General features: G+C 59.4%; 7 protein-coding genes across 7 annotated transcripts; 3 read left to right on the plus strand and 4 right to left on the minus strand.

The window, feature by feature from the left end:
* Positions 1 to 332: 332 nt before the first annotated feature.
* Positions 333 to 2,827, plus strand: SPRG_05341 (hypothetical protein; the record flags this gene model as incomplete). Its single annotated transcript, XM_012343937.1, has 8 exons — positions 333 to 466; positions 511 to 807; positions 860 to 1,153; positions 1,204 to 1,347; positions 1,394 to 1,554; positions 1,593 to 2,005; positions 2,055 to 2,508; positions 2,568 to 2,827. The coding sequence occupies 8 exons, from the start codon at positions 333 to 335 to the stop codon at positions 2,825 to 2,827; spliced, it is 2,157 nt and encodes a 718-aa protein (XP_012199327.1).
* Positions 2,828 to 2,860: 33 nt separating this feature from the next.
* SPRG_05342 (hypothetical protein) lies at positions 2,861 to 4,169 on the minus strand (the record flags this gene model as incomplete). The annotated part of the gene is made up of 4 exons (XM_012343938.1): positions 2,861 to 3,220; positions 3,284 to 3,577; positions 3,631 to 3,923; positions 3,965 to 4,169. The coding sequence occupies 4 exons, from the start codon at positions 4,167 to 4,169 to the stop codon at positions 2,861 to 2,863; spliced, it is 1,152 nt and encodes a 383-aa protein (XP_012199328.1).
* A 1,141-nt stretch (positions 4,170 to 5,310) lies between these two features.
* On the minus strand, positions 5,311 to 6,601 carry SPRG_05343 (hypothetical protein; the record flags this gene model as incomplete). The annotated part of the gene is made up of 3 exons (XM_012343939.1): positions 5,311 to 5,702; positions 5,752 to 6,051; positions 6,101 to 6,601. 3 exons carry the CDS (start codon positions 6,599 to 6,601, stop codon positions 5,334 to 5,336), a joined length of 1,170 nt encoding a protein of 389 aa, XP_012199329.1. The 3' UTR covers positions 5,311 to 5,333.
* A 1,309-nt stretch (positions 6,602 to 7,910) lies between these two features.
* On the plus strand, positions 7,911 to 9,165 carry SPRG_05344 (hypothetical protein). The gene is made up of 3 exons (XM_012343940.1): positions 7,911 to 8,367; positions 8,419 to 8,712; positions 8,763 to 9,165. The coding sequence occupies exons 1-3, from the start codon at positions 7,933 to 7,935 to the stop codon at positions 9,123 to 9,125; spliced, it is 1,092 nt and encodes a 363-aa protein (XP_012199330.1). The 5' UTR covers positions 7,911 to 7,932; the 3' UTR covers positions 9,126 to 9,165.
* A 505-nt stretch (positions 9,166 to 9,670) lies between these two features.
* On the plus strand, positions 9,671 to 10,791 carry SPRG_05345 (hypothetical protein). Its single transcript, XM_012343941.1, has 4 exons — positions 9,671 to 9,798; positions 9,873 to 9,970; positions 10,022 to 10,228; positions 10,279 to 10,791. The coding sequence occupies exons 1-4, from the start codon at positions 9,693 to 9,695 to the stop codon at positions 10,711 to 10,713; spliced, it is 846 nt and encodes a 281-aa protein (XP_012199331.1). The 5' UTR covers positions 9,671 to 9,692; the 3' UTR covers positions 10,714 to 10,791.
* Positions 10,792 to 10,978: 187 nt separating this feature from the next.
* On the minus strand, positions 10,979 to 11,229 carry SPRG_05346 (hypothetical protein; the record flags this gene model as incomplete). The annotated part of the gene is made up of 2 exons (XM_012343942.1): positions 10,979 to 11,155; positions 11,215 to 11,229. The coding sequence occupies 2 exons, from the start codon at positions 11,227 to 11,229 to the stop codon at positions 10,979 to 10,981; spliced, it is 192 nt and encodes a 63-aa protein (XP_012199332.1).
* Positions 11,230 to 11,617: 388 nt separating this feature from the next.
* On the minus strand, positions 11,618 to 14,056 carry SPRG_05347 (hypothetical protein; the record flags this gene model as incomplete). The annotated part of the gene is made up of 2 exons (XM_012343943.1): positions 11,618 to 13,414; positions 13,463 to 14,056. 2 exons carry the CDS (start codon positions 14,054 to 14,056, stop codon positions 11,639 to 11,641), a joined length of 2,370 nt encoding a protein of 789 aa, XP_012199333.1. The 3' UTR covers positions 11,618 to 11,638.
* Positions 14,057 to 14,230: the final 174 nt, after the last annotated feature.

Below are 14,230 nucleotides of genomic sequence, written 5' to 3' on the forward strand. Positions count from 1 at the left end.
CTCATCGATCTCATAATCACTCCCAAGCAAGACGTCTCTCAGGTACACACATCTCGTCTTCATCTCCATATTCCAGGCTGTCTAGCTGGCTGCCGAGATCATTGCCGACACGCTCTCCCACACCAACTCGTCGCCAGCGCTCGGCAACATGTACCATGCATCATCACTTGCGCCGTGTTGGGAACTAGTTACTCCTGGCTAGTCCTGCTCAGCGCTATGAGCGGGAAGCAACGCTCGTCGTGCGCGTCGCCAAGCGCATTCTCTCCACCAAGCCCGTCTTGCTTGATGCAATCCAAGCACTCTCAGCGACAGAGTCGTCCGAAGATACCTTGATGGACGACCCGTCGCTCGAGGCCAGCATCACGGTCGCGCGCGGGCTGGCCAAGGTCGCGTCAATCATCGCCTTTGCGCATTCGCACTGCGTCTTTGCGGGTGGCTGGTGCGAGGCCATTCGGACGGCCGAGGCGTGTGATCCCGCGTTTGTCGAGGTAGACACATTGCACCACCTAGGACGACGACGACGTCATGGGCTTACCTTGCGTACCTCGTCCTCTGCACGTCGTTTCCGGACGCGGCCGTGACGGAAGAGACGCTCGAGTTTTGGTTCTTCGTGTTGGAGATGAAGAAGCGCTGGAACGACATTCCGTCGCTCTCGTCGTGGAACGCGTTTTTGCCGACGGCGCTCCCCGTCGTGCAAGAGGTCGTCGTGCTCCTCATCCAAAAGTGCCAGTACCCGCCCTGGTTCCTCGCGACAAACAGCCTCACGTCCGACCACCCGGCCATTGACGCGACGCGGGATCTCCGCCGGTGCGCGTCCGGTCCTTCTTCCATGCGTCTGATGATGGCTGTATATATGTAGGTATATTGGCGACACGCTCCTCAACATCTTTGCCCATTGGCCCAACGTCGACGGACGACTCGGCAGCTACGTCTGCCTCGAGACCGTGGTCGGGCTCATGAAGACGTCCAACGACCTTCCGCAAGTCGATGCGCTTCTCTTCGTGCTCGACTACATGGTGGAGCTCTTCGACTTTGACGACATTGACACGGAGAGCGACGGCTTGTTCAACGCGGTGCAAACGCTCTGGGAGTCGGCACTTGCGGTCTTTCCGACGTTTCCCGACCACCCGCTGCTCATGCAAGGCGTGTGTCGGTATGACATCTCTCTGGCCCGAGTGGTGCGTCGATGTCATCGTGACGTAGGCTCGTCAGCTCGCTCGTCGTCTCGATGCCGTTGAACGACCCGTACTACACGATGGTCACGAGCGTGCTTGCAAAGGGCCTCGCGTCGCCGGCCGTGTGCGCACCGGCCGCCAAGTCGCTTCTCAAACTCAACAACGCGCTCACGTAGTCGCTTGAGTTTCGCAAGCTCGTTGAACGTGTGTGGCTGTAGGAAATCCAAGGCGACGCCGGCGACGAAAGCCGAGTGCATTCAGCTACTCTTGAGCGCCATCGACCGCCCGGACGTCCTCGCCACACTCTTTGCCGCCGCGCCCGCGTACGGAGATTTTTTGGAGGCGCTCCTGCGCCTTGGCACGGGCTTTTCCGAGACCGGTACACTCCCTCTGTCCCCCTCTCTCATCTTTTACCAGACTACATGGCGGTCATCAACTGCGCCTTTCCGCGCATCTTGAGTGCCCTTGGTCAAATGACAAACGAGTCGAACGCGGTCGAAGTCGAGGCCGTCCTGTACCTCTTGTCGCGCGGCCTCCAGGGCATTCGCCAAGCGAGCATGCGTGACGCGTTCGTCGTCGAGCACTGGCCGCTCATCCGGCATATTACGATCGACCTCTTTGCGCACAGCGGGCGCGTCCGCGAGCTCGCGATTCAAGTGTTCACGTCGATCCTCCCGGCGTCGAGCCGCACCGACGTGGTCCTCGCCATTCTCGAGACGTGCGTGCGCTGGCATCGCGCGTACGCAGCACCGTACGTGCTTCAATGCATTGGCACGTTTGCGCAGTCGTGTCCGCTAAGCCTCACGCCGCATCTGGCCTCTGTGCTCGAGGTAGTCTTTCTTGTTTTGTGGCGCTTGTCTCGAAGCGGATTATGTCTAGAGCCTCTTTCAGTCGGTCTCGGAGAAGCTTCAGTACGACCCCAGCGCATCGCTCGAGGCGATGCGAAGCCGGATGCTCGACCGCTTCAAGCTCGCACAGGACGACTTGGCCGCCGAGACAACGCTGTACTTTCAAATGCTCCGCGACACTCTCGCGACGCTGCCCGACGTGGTGTGTCGGCCGCCCCTCTTTCTCGAAGTGCTCAAGCTCGCGTGCGTTCTCTTCTCGATCGAGCACCAGCTACCAGACGTGACGGACGCGCTCTGCAGCTTCTTCATCGACGCGCTCAGTGCCGACGCTGCCGGCATCGATGCGTTCAAGACGATTGCGCCCGTGCTCGTCGACACCATGCTCCGGCTGCTCGCTGCGACGCCGATTTCATCGAAAAAACGCGGTCTCCTCAACCTCCTGTACCAAGCACTGCAGGCCGCCACGACCCGCCCCGCCATCCGAGGTACTTCTCTTATTGCTGCGAGCTCGATACATTATTGATACTAATACACGGGCGAACAGATGCGTTTGGCGCGGCGCTCCACCACGCACTTGTGGTGACGCGCGTGTTTCCATCCATGGCGCCCGCCGACGCGCTGCTGCTGTCGCAGATGCTTCTCGGAACGCGCGAGAAGCGCAAGTTCCAAGTGCTTGCGACCACAACCGCGACGTACTTGCAAGGTCTCGGCGCCGCGCCGTGGCTCACGCCGACGCTGCACGTGACGAGCCCCCGCAGCCCGACGCCATTGGCGCTCAACGAGATCATCGACGTCATGAACTAGACGACGTGTAGATATGACACGAACGGTAATGTACTAATTGAGATCCAAGCATTTGAAGCGCGACGAGAGGAGGTGGTTGACCCGCACCTCGTTCTCGGTCGACCGCTTCATAAAGACAGCATACTCGTGGCTCGCGCTGCTCGGCGGCGTGTCGAGCGCCACTTGCGAGTAGCCGCGTAGCAGGCATGTCCCCGGCGCGTCTGGCATCGGCTCAAAGCACCACCACGTCGCAACGTGCTCGGCGATCTTGTGCTGCAGCGTCTCGTCGTAGAGGATGCTGCGGTGCATGAGGAAGACGCGGTCACCGTCGTGGACGAGCTGCATGCAGATGCGCCGTCGGATCCCGCCCCACGGAAAGGTCGCGAGCACCAAGTCCTTGCCGTAAAAGTTAGCCTAGGATGCGAGAGCACGTGAGCGTGGAGACAAGCGCGTTGGCGCACGCACAAGAGGAATTACCTCGCGGCCCTCGCCTGTCGTCGTCGAGAAGGCGTCGTAGATGGTTCTTGCAATGTCGGCGTAGTGGCCCTCAATGACACCGTACTTGCGCTGCTCGAGGAATGCAATGTGTTGGTTCGTGTCATCGAGCACGAGGTTGAACATGCCCGCGGAGGACGACGAGGCAAAGCGGCTAAAGAGGTCGGGCGTCACCTTTTCCCGCTGGAATTCGGCGAGCGCAAGCACGTGTTGGTCGCGGTACGCGTTCGAGAGCGTGTGCAGCTGCCACGGATCCCGCTTGGGATCGATGATCATCTAATACGAATGCTTGGTGCTGCACGTACGCGGGAAGATGAGATACGACGTACATCGCCTTCGAATCGACGCCACGAGAGGCTCTTGAAGAGCACGGCTTTCTCGACCTGCTCGACGACTTGGTTGAAGAGCGACGTGCGCGTCGCGATCGCCTCTTGCACGCGGCCCCGCTCGACAAGCGCATTCGACTTCCACTCGGACACGGTGCTCGTCTTGCGCTTGCGCTCGGCCTGCGCCACCGACAGCGTTTCGTGGAGCGTCGCGGCCGTCTGCTTGAGCTCGTCAATCTCGGTCTGGAACTTCTCTTTGCTCTGCTGCTTCCGAATGCGGTCCTTGAGGAGTCGCTCTTCGCGCTGCGATGGCGTCTCGTTGAGCTGCGCGAGCGACTTTTTCCGCCGCCGTTGCAACACGCCGACGCGCTCTTGGTCATGGGCGAGAGCAAGCTCATGAGGAGCACGGGCGGTCCATTGGCATGGGCGTCTGCGAGCCGCTGCCGCTCGTCATGGACCTTGGGCCCGCGCGGCGGGCTTGAGATGATGTCGTAGAGCATCGCCGCGTCGGCGGCCGAGATCTCGCCGAGCTGGTCGGCCATGGGAGAGTGCAATATCGAAAATAGCTGCTGCCCATCTAAATATATGTGGCATCCGGATGTTTATTGTTACGCGGCCGGGCGGCGGTAGGGCAGTCTGATTTGGATGCACCTGGTCAAGGTGACCGAATCGCATCTGCTTGTAGCGGCCCTCGGTATGTATACGAGGCTTGGGACATCATGGATGGCCAGCTAGAATAGCCGAATAGCCGGAGTGCTGGCTCGGTACCGAGCCCGCGATGCCGCCGACCGGCGAGACATGCCGGTGTGATCGCGTTGCACCTTCGCCTGCTGCAACAGCATGCGCCGTGCCACGGTGGCCAGAACTTGTTTGGTATCTTTGCTGCACCGTCGCAAACCACTGTGGGCGTTCCGAAGTCAGACGTTCCTTCCGTAGTCGTCAGCAATTGGCGGCGTGCACGACCTGGTTTTACATTGACCGCGACAGCTTGTCCTGCAGCTGGTCCTGCAGATCAAGTGCTGAGCAAACTGCATGCTATTTCTTCCTGTCCGACCGACCGAAGTCGCTCGCAAGCTGGCTTGCGAGGCGACAGGCTCAACAGCACAGAGAAATGATCCTCGTTGCTTCTTTCTTGCGGCTTGGAAAAGATGCATCGCACGACAATTCTATGAGTCGCATTCGAGCGTCATATAGATGATAGTACTACCTACACCTGCATGATCGCTCTGCGCTGGATCACGCACGTTCAGACTACGACGTACGAGCGTGGATACGACCGTCGCATTGAAATGACTCATTGCACCTCCTTCAAATTGCCTTGCCGCTAGACTAGGCCATCACTCTCTCCGGGCGCGTGATGCCGCGAGGAATAATCTCCGATCGCCACGTCATCGGTCCACACCGCAAAGCGACAACGGTGATCAACGTCGACCTGGCATCGCTACATGCGTCCGCTCCGCACAGTAGGACGCAACGCATCACCGAAGAAGCAACTGCGTATGCCATGACGCGTTCGTGTGGCGATCCGAATGACGTTTTCTGGTCGTCACACGACCAGATCTGCTGCTGACTAGATAGTTCGATGCTTTCTTAGTCGTCTTCTTAGTCGGCAACACACGGGCGTGGCGCGGACGGCCACTCCATGGACGAGGCGCGGTACAGCGCCCAGGCTAGGAACCTATTGCGAGAGAAACGATTTGCTGGTACTATTTGATCATTAAGCAGTGGAAGCGCTCGGCGAGGTACCGGTTGGTCCATTCTTCGTTCTCGACCGTCCTGCGCATGAAGAGACCATAGTCCTTGCTCGAATTGGCCGGCGTCGTCGCGACCGAGCACTGATCGTAGTTGCGCAGCGTGCACATGGGCAGCCCGGACGGCGTGTCGGGCATGCGCTCAAAGACCCACCACGACGCCACGTGCTCGGGCACGTCGTGTCGCAGCGTCTCGTCGTAGAGGATGCTGCGGTGCATGAGGAAGACGCGGTCACCGTCGATAAGGCGCTGGAGGCACAGCCGCCGCACGACGCCCCCCCATGGAAACGACGAGATGACAAGGTCGTCGCCAAAAAACTCGACCTATCGCCATCCATATATAAGCGCCATTACCCCACGAGGAGTATTTTACCGAGCGGTTCTCGCCCGACGTGGACGCGAGGCCGTTAAATATGGAGTTGGCGAGCGCGCGGTAGTCGGCCTGGAAGACCGCGTACTTGCGGACTTCCATGAACGCAATGTCCTGGCCTCGCTCGTCGAGCACGAGGTTGATCATGTCTTCGGTCGCGGACCGTGGAAACTTGCTGTACAAGGTCGGCGTGAGCTTCTGCAACTGGTACTGTGCGATCGCGCGGATGTGCTGGGCGCGCTGGACCGGGTCCGAGGCCAACGTATGCATTTGCCACGGATCTCGCTTCGGGTCAATGATCATCTACACGACACTTTTGAGTTGAGATGACCTTTGGAGCGCAGGGAAGGACCTCGCCCTCGGCCTGCCGCCACGTCATGTTCTTGTACAGAACGGCCTTCTCGATGAGGTGGACGACTTCGTTGAAGAGCGTGTTGCGCGTCTGCATCGCGTGGGCGAAGCGCTGCTTCTCGTCGAACGCCCGCGACTTCCACGCCGCATCGTGGATCACGGCTCGCTTCCGATTGTGCGCCATCACAAGCTGCTGCTCGAGGACGCCGACGGTTTGCTCGAGTTCGTCAATCTCGGTCTGAAAACGCTCCTTGCTGTGTTGCTTGCGCAGGCGGTCCTTCAGCAGTCGCTGCTCGCGCTGCTCTGGCGTCTCGTTGAGCTGCGCGAGGGACTTGCGCCGCTTGCGCTTCCGCGTCGGCTTGACCTTGGCCGGCAGCTTGGAGCTCGTCAAAGGAAGCATCGACGAGCCGTCTGTCGTGGACGACCTCGGACTGCTGATGATGTCGTGGAGCATAGAGGCCTCTTCCTCCGAGATGCTGCTGAGCATGAGTCGCCCGGCCATGAATGTGAAAAACGTCAACTAACCGGCTGCGGTAATCGTGATTTCAAACGTCCGTATAAATGGCGGCCTGTCTACCTAATATTCACGCGGGCGAGTCATGCTGTTGGTTGCCCCCGCGACGCAAGTGATCACGTCGTCGACCTGCTGGGTCCTCTCTGGATGCAGGATTCTGAGCTTCTCCAGGCTATCATACCGGCAGCTCACGAGGCTGCTCTGCCGTCGAAAGACGCAGCCGACACCAACGACTACTCGACACCCCACTGTATCGAGTACATGTAAACGACCGGATCCGTAGTTGGCACGCCAAGCGGTTGCGTGGCAGAGGCCGCATCGCGCAGCAAGCGGCGACAAGCCGTCCGCGACCGCTGCGCGGTGGCTTGCGGTGAGGAGCCCACTTTTCTCCGACGGCGCGCGTTCGATCGCACCCATAACTTCGAATTCAATCAATGGTGCAGTTGGTTATGGGTGTGATGATGCAGGCAATTGTTCGGCCAGAACCCATCGGTGACGACGGAGGACGCCGTGTGCTCGTCGCACTCCACCACTAATTAATAGCCAAGGATTTCATAGCGACGAATAGCCCTGCTATAAAGCTATGTGGCGGGTGGCAGACGTTGCGAACCAAGGGCCATCGTCCGTACTCGTGCTCGGTCACGGAGAGGCGCATCACGATCGCACTCCCTCATGCGTCGAATTTGCTTTACATGTATATACCACGTACGGTCGAGGCCCTTTTACCATCTCACAGCACAGTCCATTCCAATGCACTAAGCTTACTGTAGTGTAGTATCCTTTGGCGAGCCGCCACCCGACGCTTGCCAGAACGGCGTGACGTCGTCCAAGCAAAGCTGGACACGAGCATGCGACCATAGACCGCGTCGTGTTGCAGACACATGATGAGCACTCGGGTGGGCACGTGGTTGCCTTTGTCGAGGGACGTTGGTTCCAACAGAGATGCAGGGGAAAATGAAGCTCCGACTCTCATTTCTGAGCGGCAAGCGCGAGGTGACGAGACCGCTGCGATACTGTGGGATTCTCCACTGGCGACGCGTGCAATCGATGCGGATTCTGTTGGCACTTCAACACGGGGAATTCTGGAAACAGTGTTTATCTCGCAACCAGTGTTTGCAGCAACCATGTGTGCTAACAACGATTATAACAATTGACGACGCTGTTAGGAATGTGCGTCTGAGTACCGAAGTTCGAAGGTGAGCCTGGGACGAGTGAGCAGATGCCATTTGGCGTTGGTGATTTGGCCGCGGTCCATCGTCGTCTCGCGCCGCCGCCCGACTGATTGTGCCGTGTGACACGATCGCACCTGCCTCCTGCCCATGGTGATCACAGTAGCCAAAGCTGCGCTGCCAGAGGATCTCGCGCTGCTGTCCCACAACCACGAGAAGCTGCGCCCGCCGCAGGGCGTTGTCCGCGCACCGACAGCCGAGGCGACCAAGGCGGTCTCGCCCGACCGCGAAGAGCGCTTGCGCAAAGACCGCCTTCGGAAGCGCTTGAGCAAGGAAAAGTTCCAGACCGAGCTCAACCATCTCCATCGCACGTCCGTCGCGCTCGAGTACCAGCTCAGCGCCGTGCAAAAGAAGCGCCGCGTCGATGCCGAGACCGACGCGCAGTGGAGGCAGCGCGCCATCCAAGAGAAGGCTCGGCTCCACGACGCCTACGCAACAGGTCAAGCGCTATATCGCGAGCTTGTGAGCCAGATGGAGAAAGCCGTCATCTTCAAGAGCATTTGCGGTCCCACGTCCGACACCATGGTACGACATCCCCTCCTGGTTTATGCATGCACTCATGTCGGACTCGCGTAGATGTTTCTCGACCCACGCCGCGACCCGTGGAGCCTCCACACGCTCTGCAAGGACCCGGACCGGCAAGAGCATGCGCTGCGAAGTATTGCCCAGTACCAGTCGTGCAAGATTACCCCCGAGCTCTTTGCCAAGCTTCCGGGGCCGCGCGACGGCAGCTACAACCTCGTCCTCGACGAGACCGACCAGCATGTTTCGTACGTCGAGCTTTTCAAGCACGGGACCTTTGCGGCACACCACGAAGATGTGGCGCAGGCGCTGCACCGCTACTGCTTGACCGCCCATCAAGGCAAGCAGGTACCACCTATGCGTAGCGATAGAAGCCATACCTCACCAGGCTAATGTAGGTTCGGTGTGTGGACGGCACGCTGGCGTTGACCGTGTTCACGGACAAGCGGCGGCATTACGTCGTCAACTTGGTCCGCGAGAGCGACGAGCGCATGATTCTCACGCATCGAACGCTCATTTACGACGACGTGCACGGCCGCATGGCCCACGAGAGCATCGCGGGGTGGTGGGTCTGCGAACGGCTACCCAGCTTGGACGGCCATACGCCTCGGAGCGTCATGCGATGTTACGCACAAGCGTGCATCGATGTCAACACGGAGCTATCGGTCCAAGCCTACACATCGTATCTGGTCAATGCGGCCAAAGAAGACGTTGGCATGAACCAAGCGTTGGCCCAATTCCGCATCCTCTCTCTTACATAATCTAAAACGCTACTTGATATTAATATATTTATGGACGAACGTCCTCGTCGACTAACTCATGCAGACACGTTGGCCATGGGGCTCATACCGGTACCGGGGGGGGGTTGCGGGTTGACCTTCATTCCTCCCATCTCGACGGTTCAGAGGATGGCCCAGGCTTGGACACCTCACCGAGGACCGAGGATATACCATGGCAAGAGAAGCACCCGACTCAGCTTGTTCGGCAAGGCAACTGCCTGTCTGTCGTTTGCGCAGGCTCGCATGTTGGTGCTTGGTTTGTCAAGTAGGCTCCGTTCGCCGTCCGCTTGGATTTTAGCTTGGCCATAGAATATGGCATTTTACATGCATAAATACACTTTCAAAAGAAGAATATTCTAAAACCAATAGTAAAATGAATGCCTTTTCAGCGCGCAGCTTGCACCGGCAAGCGCTTTGATCGCGTCAACTTTCGATGGACGTCGGTCCGGATACGACATACTGAGCCCAAATGCGAGCGAAATGTCCGGATACGGAAGCGCACTACTGGCCAGCAAGCCATTCGCATTGCTCAACCCTTCTCGAAAGAATATGGCCCAAGCTGTCGCTGTCGCTCTTAAAGCCCTCAACCAACTCGCCTTCGCCGGCGCCGCCGTCGCTGGCGCCGCGTTCGTTGCGGACAAGTGCATCATTGATGGTATGTCGACCCGCCATGGCCGTTCTCGCGGCGTCAATTTGAGGCGAAATGCTCATATCCGCGCCACGTTGTAGTCGATGGTGGTGAGCGCGCTGTGATCTTCAACCGCTTCAAGGGTCTTTTGCCCATCAGCAAGGGCGAGGGCTCGCACTTCATCATTCCGTTCGTCGAGGTACGCTGCGTGCAAGCGCGTGTACAGTGACGCTCATGGTGCATCGTGCAGGAACCCACAATCATCGATGTCCGCACGAAGGCCCACGAAATCCCGTGCAGCACGGGTACGAAGGACTTGCAGACGGTCAACATCCGTCTGCGTGTGATGTCGCACCCTGATGTCAACCACCTCCCGACGATCTACAAGGAGCTCGGCACGGAGTACAACGAGCGTATCTTGCCCTCGATCGGCAACGAAGTGCTCAAGGGCGTTGTCGTACGTGCTCTTCTCTGCATTTTGTATGGCGCTTATGCGTTGATGTGTAGGCGCAATATAACGCCGACCAGCTCTTGACGTCGCGTGAGAAGGTCTCGGGTCAGATTTCGGAGGAGCTCGCTGCCCGCGCGGCGCAGTTCAACCTCAAGTTGGACGATGTGGCCATTACGCACTTGACGTACGGCAAGGAGTTCACGGAGGCCGTCGAGCAGAAGCAGGTGGCCTTCCAGGAAGCCGAGCGCTCCAAGTTTGTTGTCATGAAGGCCGAGCAGGAGCGTCAGGCCGCCATCATCCGCGCTGAGGGTGAATCCGAGGCCGCCAAGTTGGTCTCGGAGGCCGTCGCCAAGAGCGGTTCGGGCTTCATTGAAGTCCAGCGCATTGATGCTGCCAAGGAAATCGCCGAGGCCCTCTCCAAGTCGCGCAACGTGTCGTACCTCCCCAACAGCAACGGCGGTGGCATCTTGCTCGGCTTGAACACCGAGTAAACGCAGGAGTAGATGAAAAACCAAGGCTTGTTCAAAGTAGTCGTAATACACAGTCCCCTTTTGACAGTCTTACTCCAGGGATTTGCCGCTTCGAGGCAAAGCGTCCTCCCCAGGCGATGGCACGTGCAGTCGGTGTCGACATTGAGCTGCCTAACCACACGCTTGCGGGGCAAGCAGCAACCAAAGAGGAGGCACGTAGATAATTCATGAATAACAATCGTTTAGTAGTAGTAGTTTCACACGGGCGGGCGGCGGTCGTCGCGGCCTAGTTGGCCGCGGGCTGGTTCTGAGCCTGGGCGAGCGCCTGCTGCGCCTCCCATTCCTTCTGCCGCATGACGTTGCGCGTGTACATGACGTTGAAGCCGCGCGTGATGTCGTAGAGGCCAAAGGCCGTCGCGCCGAGGAGGCCCGTGACCACGGCCTTGTGCACGACGTCGAGTACCTTGCTGCCGGCCATTGCTTCGTCGGTGGAGTTTTTTATGACGAAACCTGGTGAAGTACCAAGTGGCCGCCCATCGTTTTCATTGGTTAAAAAGCGTCATGTCGACGCGACCGCTCATTGGCTGTTTTTTGTAACGCGCGTATTTTTTCCACATCCCTCTATCAACGCATATTCAAGAGCATGCGATGATAGAGGCTCTAACAGCTGCAAGAAGATCGCGCGCGCAGACGACGTCGGCGGCCTTCGACGCGTCCCGCCTTGTTGCATGGCATACTCGGATCAAGAGCAGCATGGTCTCCCACGCTTTTCACCGAGAAATAACGCGTTTTACGCAGGGTTGGCCCGGCCCACCACGCGTTGCACTTGCCTGTAACGTGCACTTTAGCGCGCCAAAGAGTCACCCACGACCGGCGACGGTATCCACGCGCTCCATCTTCTAGTCTGCCATCATACGACAATAGTGTACACTTCTCATCAGTTAACTTAGGACATGGTTCCATAGTAGGACGGGCGCTTTGCGGCGCGAGGCGGGAGCGTCGTTTCGGGCGCCGCCGAGAGCATCGCGGCGGTGACGTCGACGTGCTCGGTGGACTTGCGCGTCGAAAAGACGACGAGCAGCGTCCCGAGAATGACCATCAAGCCGCCAATCATCGTAAGCGCGTGCGGCACATCGGCCGTGCCCGAGAGGAGCGAGAAGAGCGTCGCAACGATAGGCTCGAGGAGCATCGTGACCGAGATGACGAGTGGCGGAAAGTACCGCATCGCGTTGATAAAGCCCATGGTGCCGAGGCCCGAGCAAACGACAACGATGAGGACTTCGGTGCCTAGATGGTGGACCCACCCAAAGAGGCCAAGCCTCGGGTCGGTCGAGACTTGAAACTCGACTTCCAGCGCGCACAGCAGCGGCAAGATGAGCAGCCACGCCGTTGTAAAGAGGAAGGCAACAAAGACCCACACGCCGAGCTTCTCGCGCAGTACTTTGGCATTCACGAGGTAAAAGACGCCACCGATAGCACCAGCGAGCGCGACCACATCGCCTCGCAGCGTCGGCTCAATCACTGTCGAGAGCGAGGTGGACGACGACGCGCTTTCGCTGTCCATGGACGTGAGCGCGCCGCCAAGCGCCCCGAGAAATGCCCCAGACGACTCGAGCGCTGCGACGGGCTGTCCGAGAAAGCACTTGCCAAAGACGATGAGCACCGAGTGGCAGTTGCTAAAGATGTAGGCGTGGCCCACGGACGTGTGGTCCAGCGCATAGAAGAACGTGGCGTTGTACGTCAAGTACGAGACGATGCATACCATCGCCTCCAGCACAACGAGACGGGGCGACTGCAGCATCGGCCAGCCGTCGCGGAGAACTGAGACGAACGCGAGAGCGCTAAAGACACAGGACGAGCCAAACGCGCGCCAGAACATCTTGAGGAAAGGCGAGATGCCGCTGAGCGTTTGAAGCGCCGCGCCTTGGGCGGAAACGCTCAGAAGCGCGGTGAGGAGGATGAGGTACCCGACGAGTGGCACTTGCTTCTGCACGGTGAGCCGCACGGCGATTGCGCCGTCGCCCGTCGTCGCTTCGAGCGCGACGTCCACGACATCCGACGGGAGTTGGGATCGGCGCCGCATCGGCCCGTCGGGCACGGCCAGCACAAAATTCGATGCTGACGACTGCTGAATCAAGAACGCGCTCTTTGGAGGACTCGATGTCGCCGAATCCGGCAGCGGCATCGATACGGAAAGCTCGTTGCGTGGGGACGATGAGACGTGCGTCGGCAGTGCGCACTCGTGGACCTTGAGACTCAGGCGCGGCAGGAGCGGCGACGTGGCCGTGACGCGCGTCGTGGCTACGTCAACGATGAATCCTTGGAAGGCGTCGCGCGCTGTCTCGGATGCATGCGACGACGGCGAGCTGCCGACCGAGAGGAGAACGCTTTTGCGCGGCTTTTGGGGCGAGAATGCCGCAGGGAACGTAAACGGCGAGAGCGTCGCCGCGAGGTTGAATTCGACCGCGTGCAGCAGTTGGTCGTCCGAGTCGACGCCAAACCAATTGCAGTTCTCGGTCGTCGACATGACTTTGAGGCTGCGAAAGCCAAAGGCGAGCGCCTCGGGTAGCGAGAGTGCATCGGTCCCGTGCAGAAGGTTCTCGAGCACGAAGAAGATCTTTTGCGAGACGATGTAGAGCCCGGCATCGACACCGTTGTAAGACGCCAAGTCCCGACCGATGCGAACGTTGGTGTTGTTGCCGGTGGCCACTTGAACACGCACCTACAACACGCGATCAGGCGACGAATCCGAAGCGGTGCATCGTAGTACGGTGGACGGGTGCATGCGCTGCGCCAAGTCCATACGCGTCTCGGCAAGCATGCAAATGCTGCGCGTTGTCTCATAGAACGCAAGAAAGCGCTCGAGAAGGCCCTTATCAAAGACGCGATCGGGCGCGTGAATGAGAAACGGACCCGACAAGAGGTGTCGACCCGCCAGAAGCGTCTCCGGCACCGACTCGAGCACGGATTGCGGAAGCTCGAGGTACTCGAGGTGCAGACACGCGGCGAGTGGTGACTGCGCCAAGTGCGCGCGGACTTCGGGCTGGTTGGCAGGTACGGCGAGCACAACCCGCGTGATACCTGCCAAGAGCAGCTGCGAAAGCGCATGCTCCAGTATCGTCCGTCGCTGTAGCTGTTGCAGCGCGAATGGGACGCCGTAGAACGTCGTCTTGCCCGATGTGAGCACGAGCGCCTCCAGCGCCGAGGCCTCGCCGTTCGCGTCGCAGTCCGCATCGCTCGCAAGCACGACACCATGCATCGCCGCGTGTCGGTCGCCACGCATCCCGTCGACGAGCTCGTCGAACGAGATGCCAGCGAGCGAGCTCGCGCGCTCGAGGTCCACGGCGAAGACCGTCGCGTCCATAGCCACTCGAGATTCGAAAAAATGGCAATTCGGAAAAGGGCAGCCGTTCGCGCACCAATCAGATGCGAGAACGCCCGATCCAAAGGGTACGAGGAGGCGCGTCTCGGGCACGTGGTGAGATGCGCCTCAGCGACGCGGACAACTCGGAAAGCGAATCCAAAATCTCGGAAAACG

Source organism: Saprolegnia parasitica, assembly GCF_000151545.1.
Source record: "Saprolegnia parasitica CBS 223.65 unplaced genomic scaffold supercont2.15, whole genome shotgun sequence".
In the NCBI taxonomy this organism is placed as follows: Eukaryota; Oomycota; class Saprolegniomycetes; order Saprolegniales; family Saprolegniaceae; genus Saprolegnia; species Saprolegnia parasitica.

Bases quoted from the DNA above. Each gene is read 5' to 3' on its own strand.
- SPRG_05344 (XM_012343940.1), top strand. From the start codon at position 7,933: ATGGTGATCACAGTAGCCAAAGCTGCGCTGCCAGAGGATCTCGCGCTG. The intron at 8,368-8,418 runs GTACGACATCCC...GGACTCGCGTAG, and splicing joins GTCCCACGTCCGACACCATG to ATGTTTCTCGACCCACGCCG. The intron at 8,713-8,762 runs GTACCACCTATG...AGGCTAATGTAG, and splicing joins CCGCCCATCAAGGCAAGCAG to GTTCGGTGTGTGGACGGCAC.
- SPRG_05345 (XM_012343941.1), top strand. From the start codon at position 9,693: ATGGCCCAAGCTGTCGCTGTCGCTCTTAAAGCCCTCAACCAACTCGCC. The intron at 9,971-10,021 runs GTACGCTGCGTG...TGCATCGTGCAG, and splicing joins TCATCATTCCGTTCGTCGAG to GAACCCACAATCATCGATGT. The intron at 10,229-10,278 runs GTACGTGCTCTT...GTTGATGTGTAG, and splicing joins AAGTGCTCAAGGGCGTTGTC to GCGCAATATAACGCCGACCA.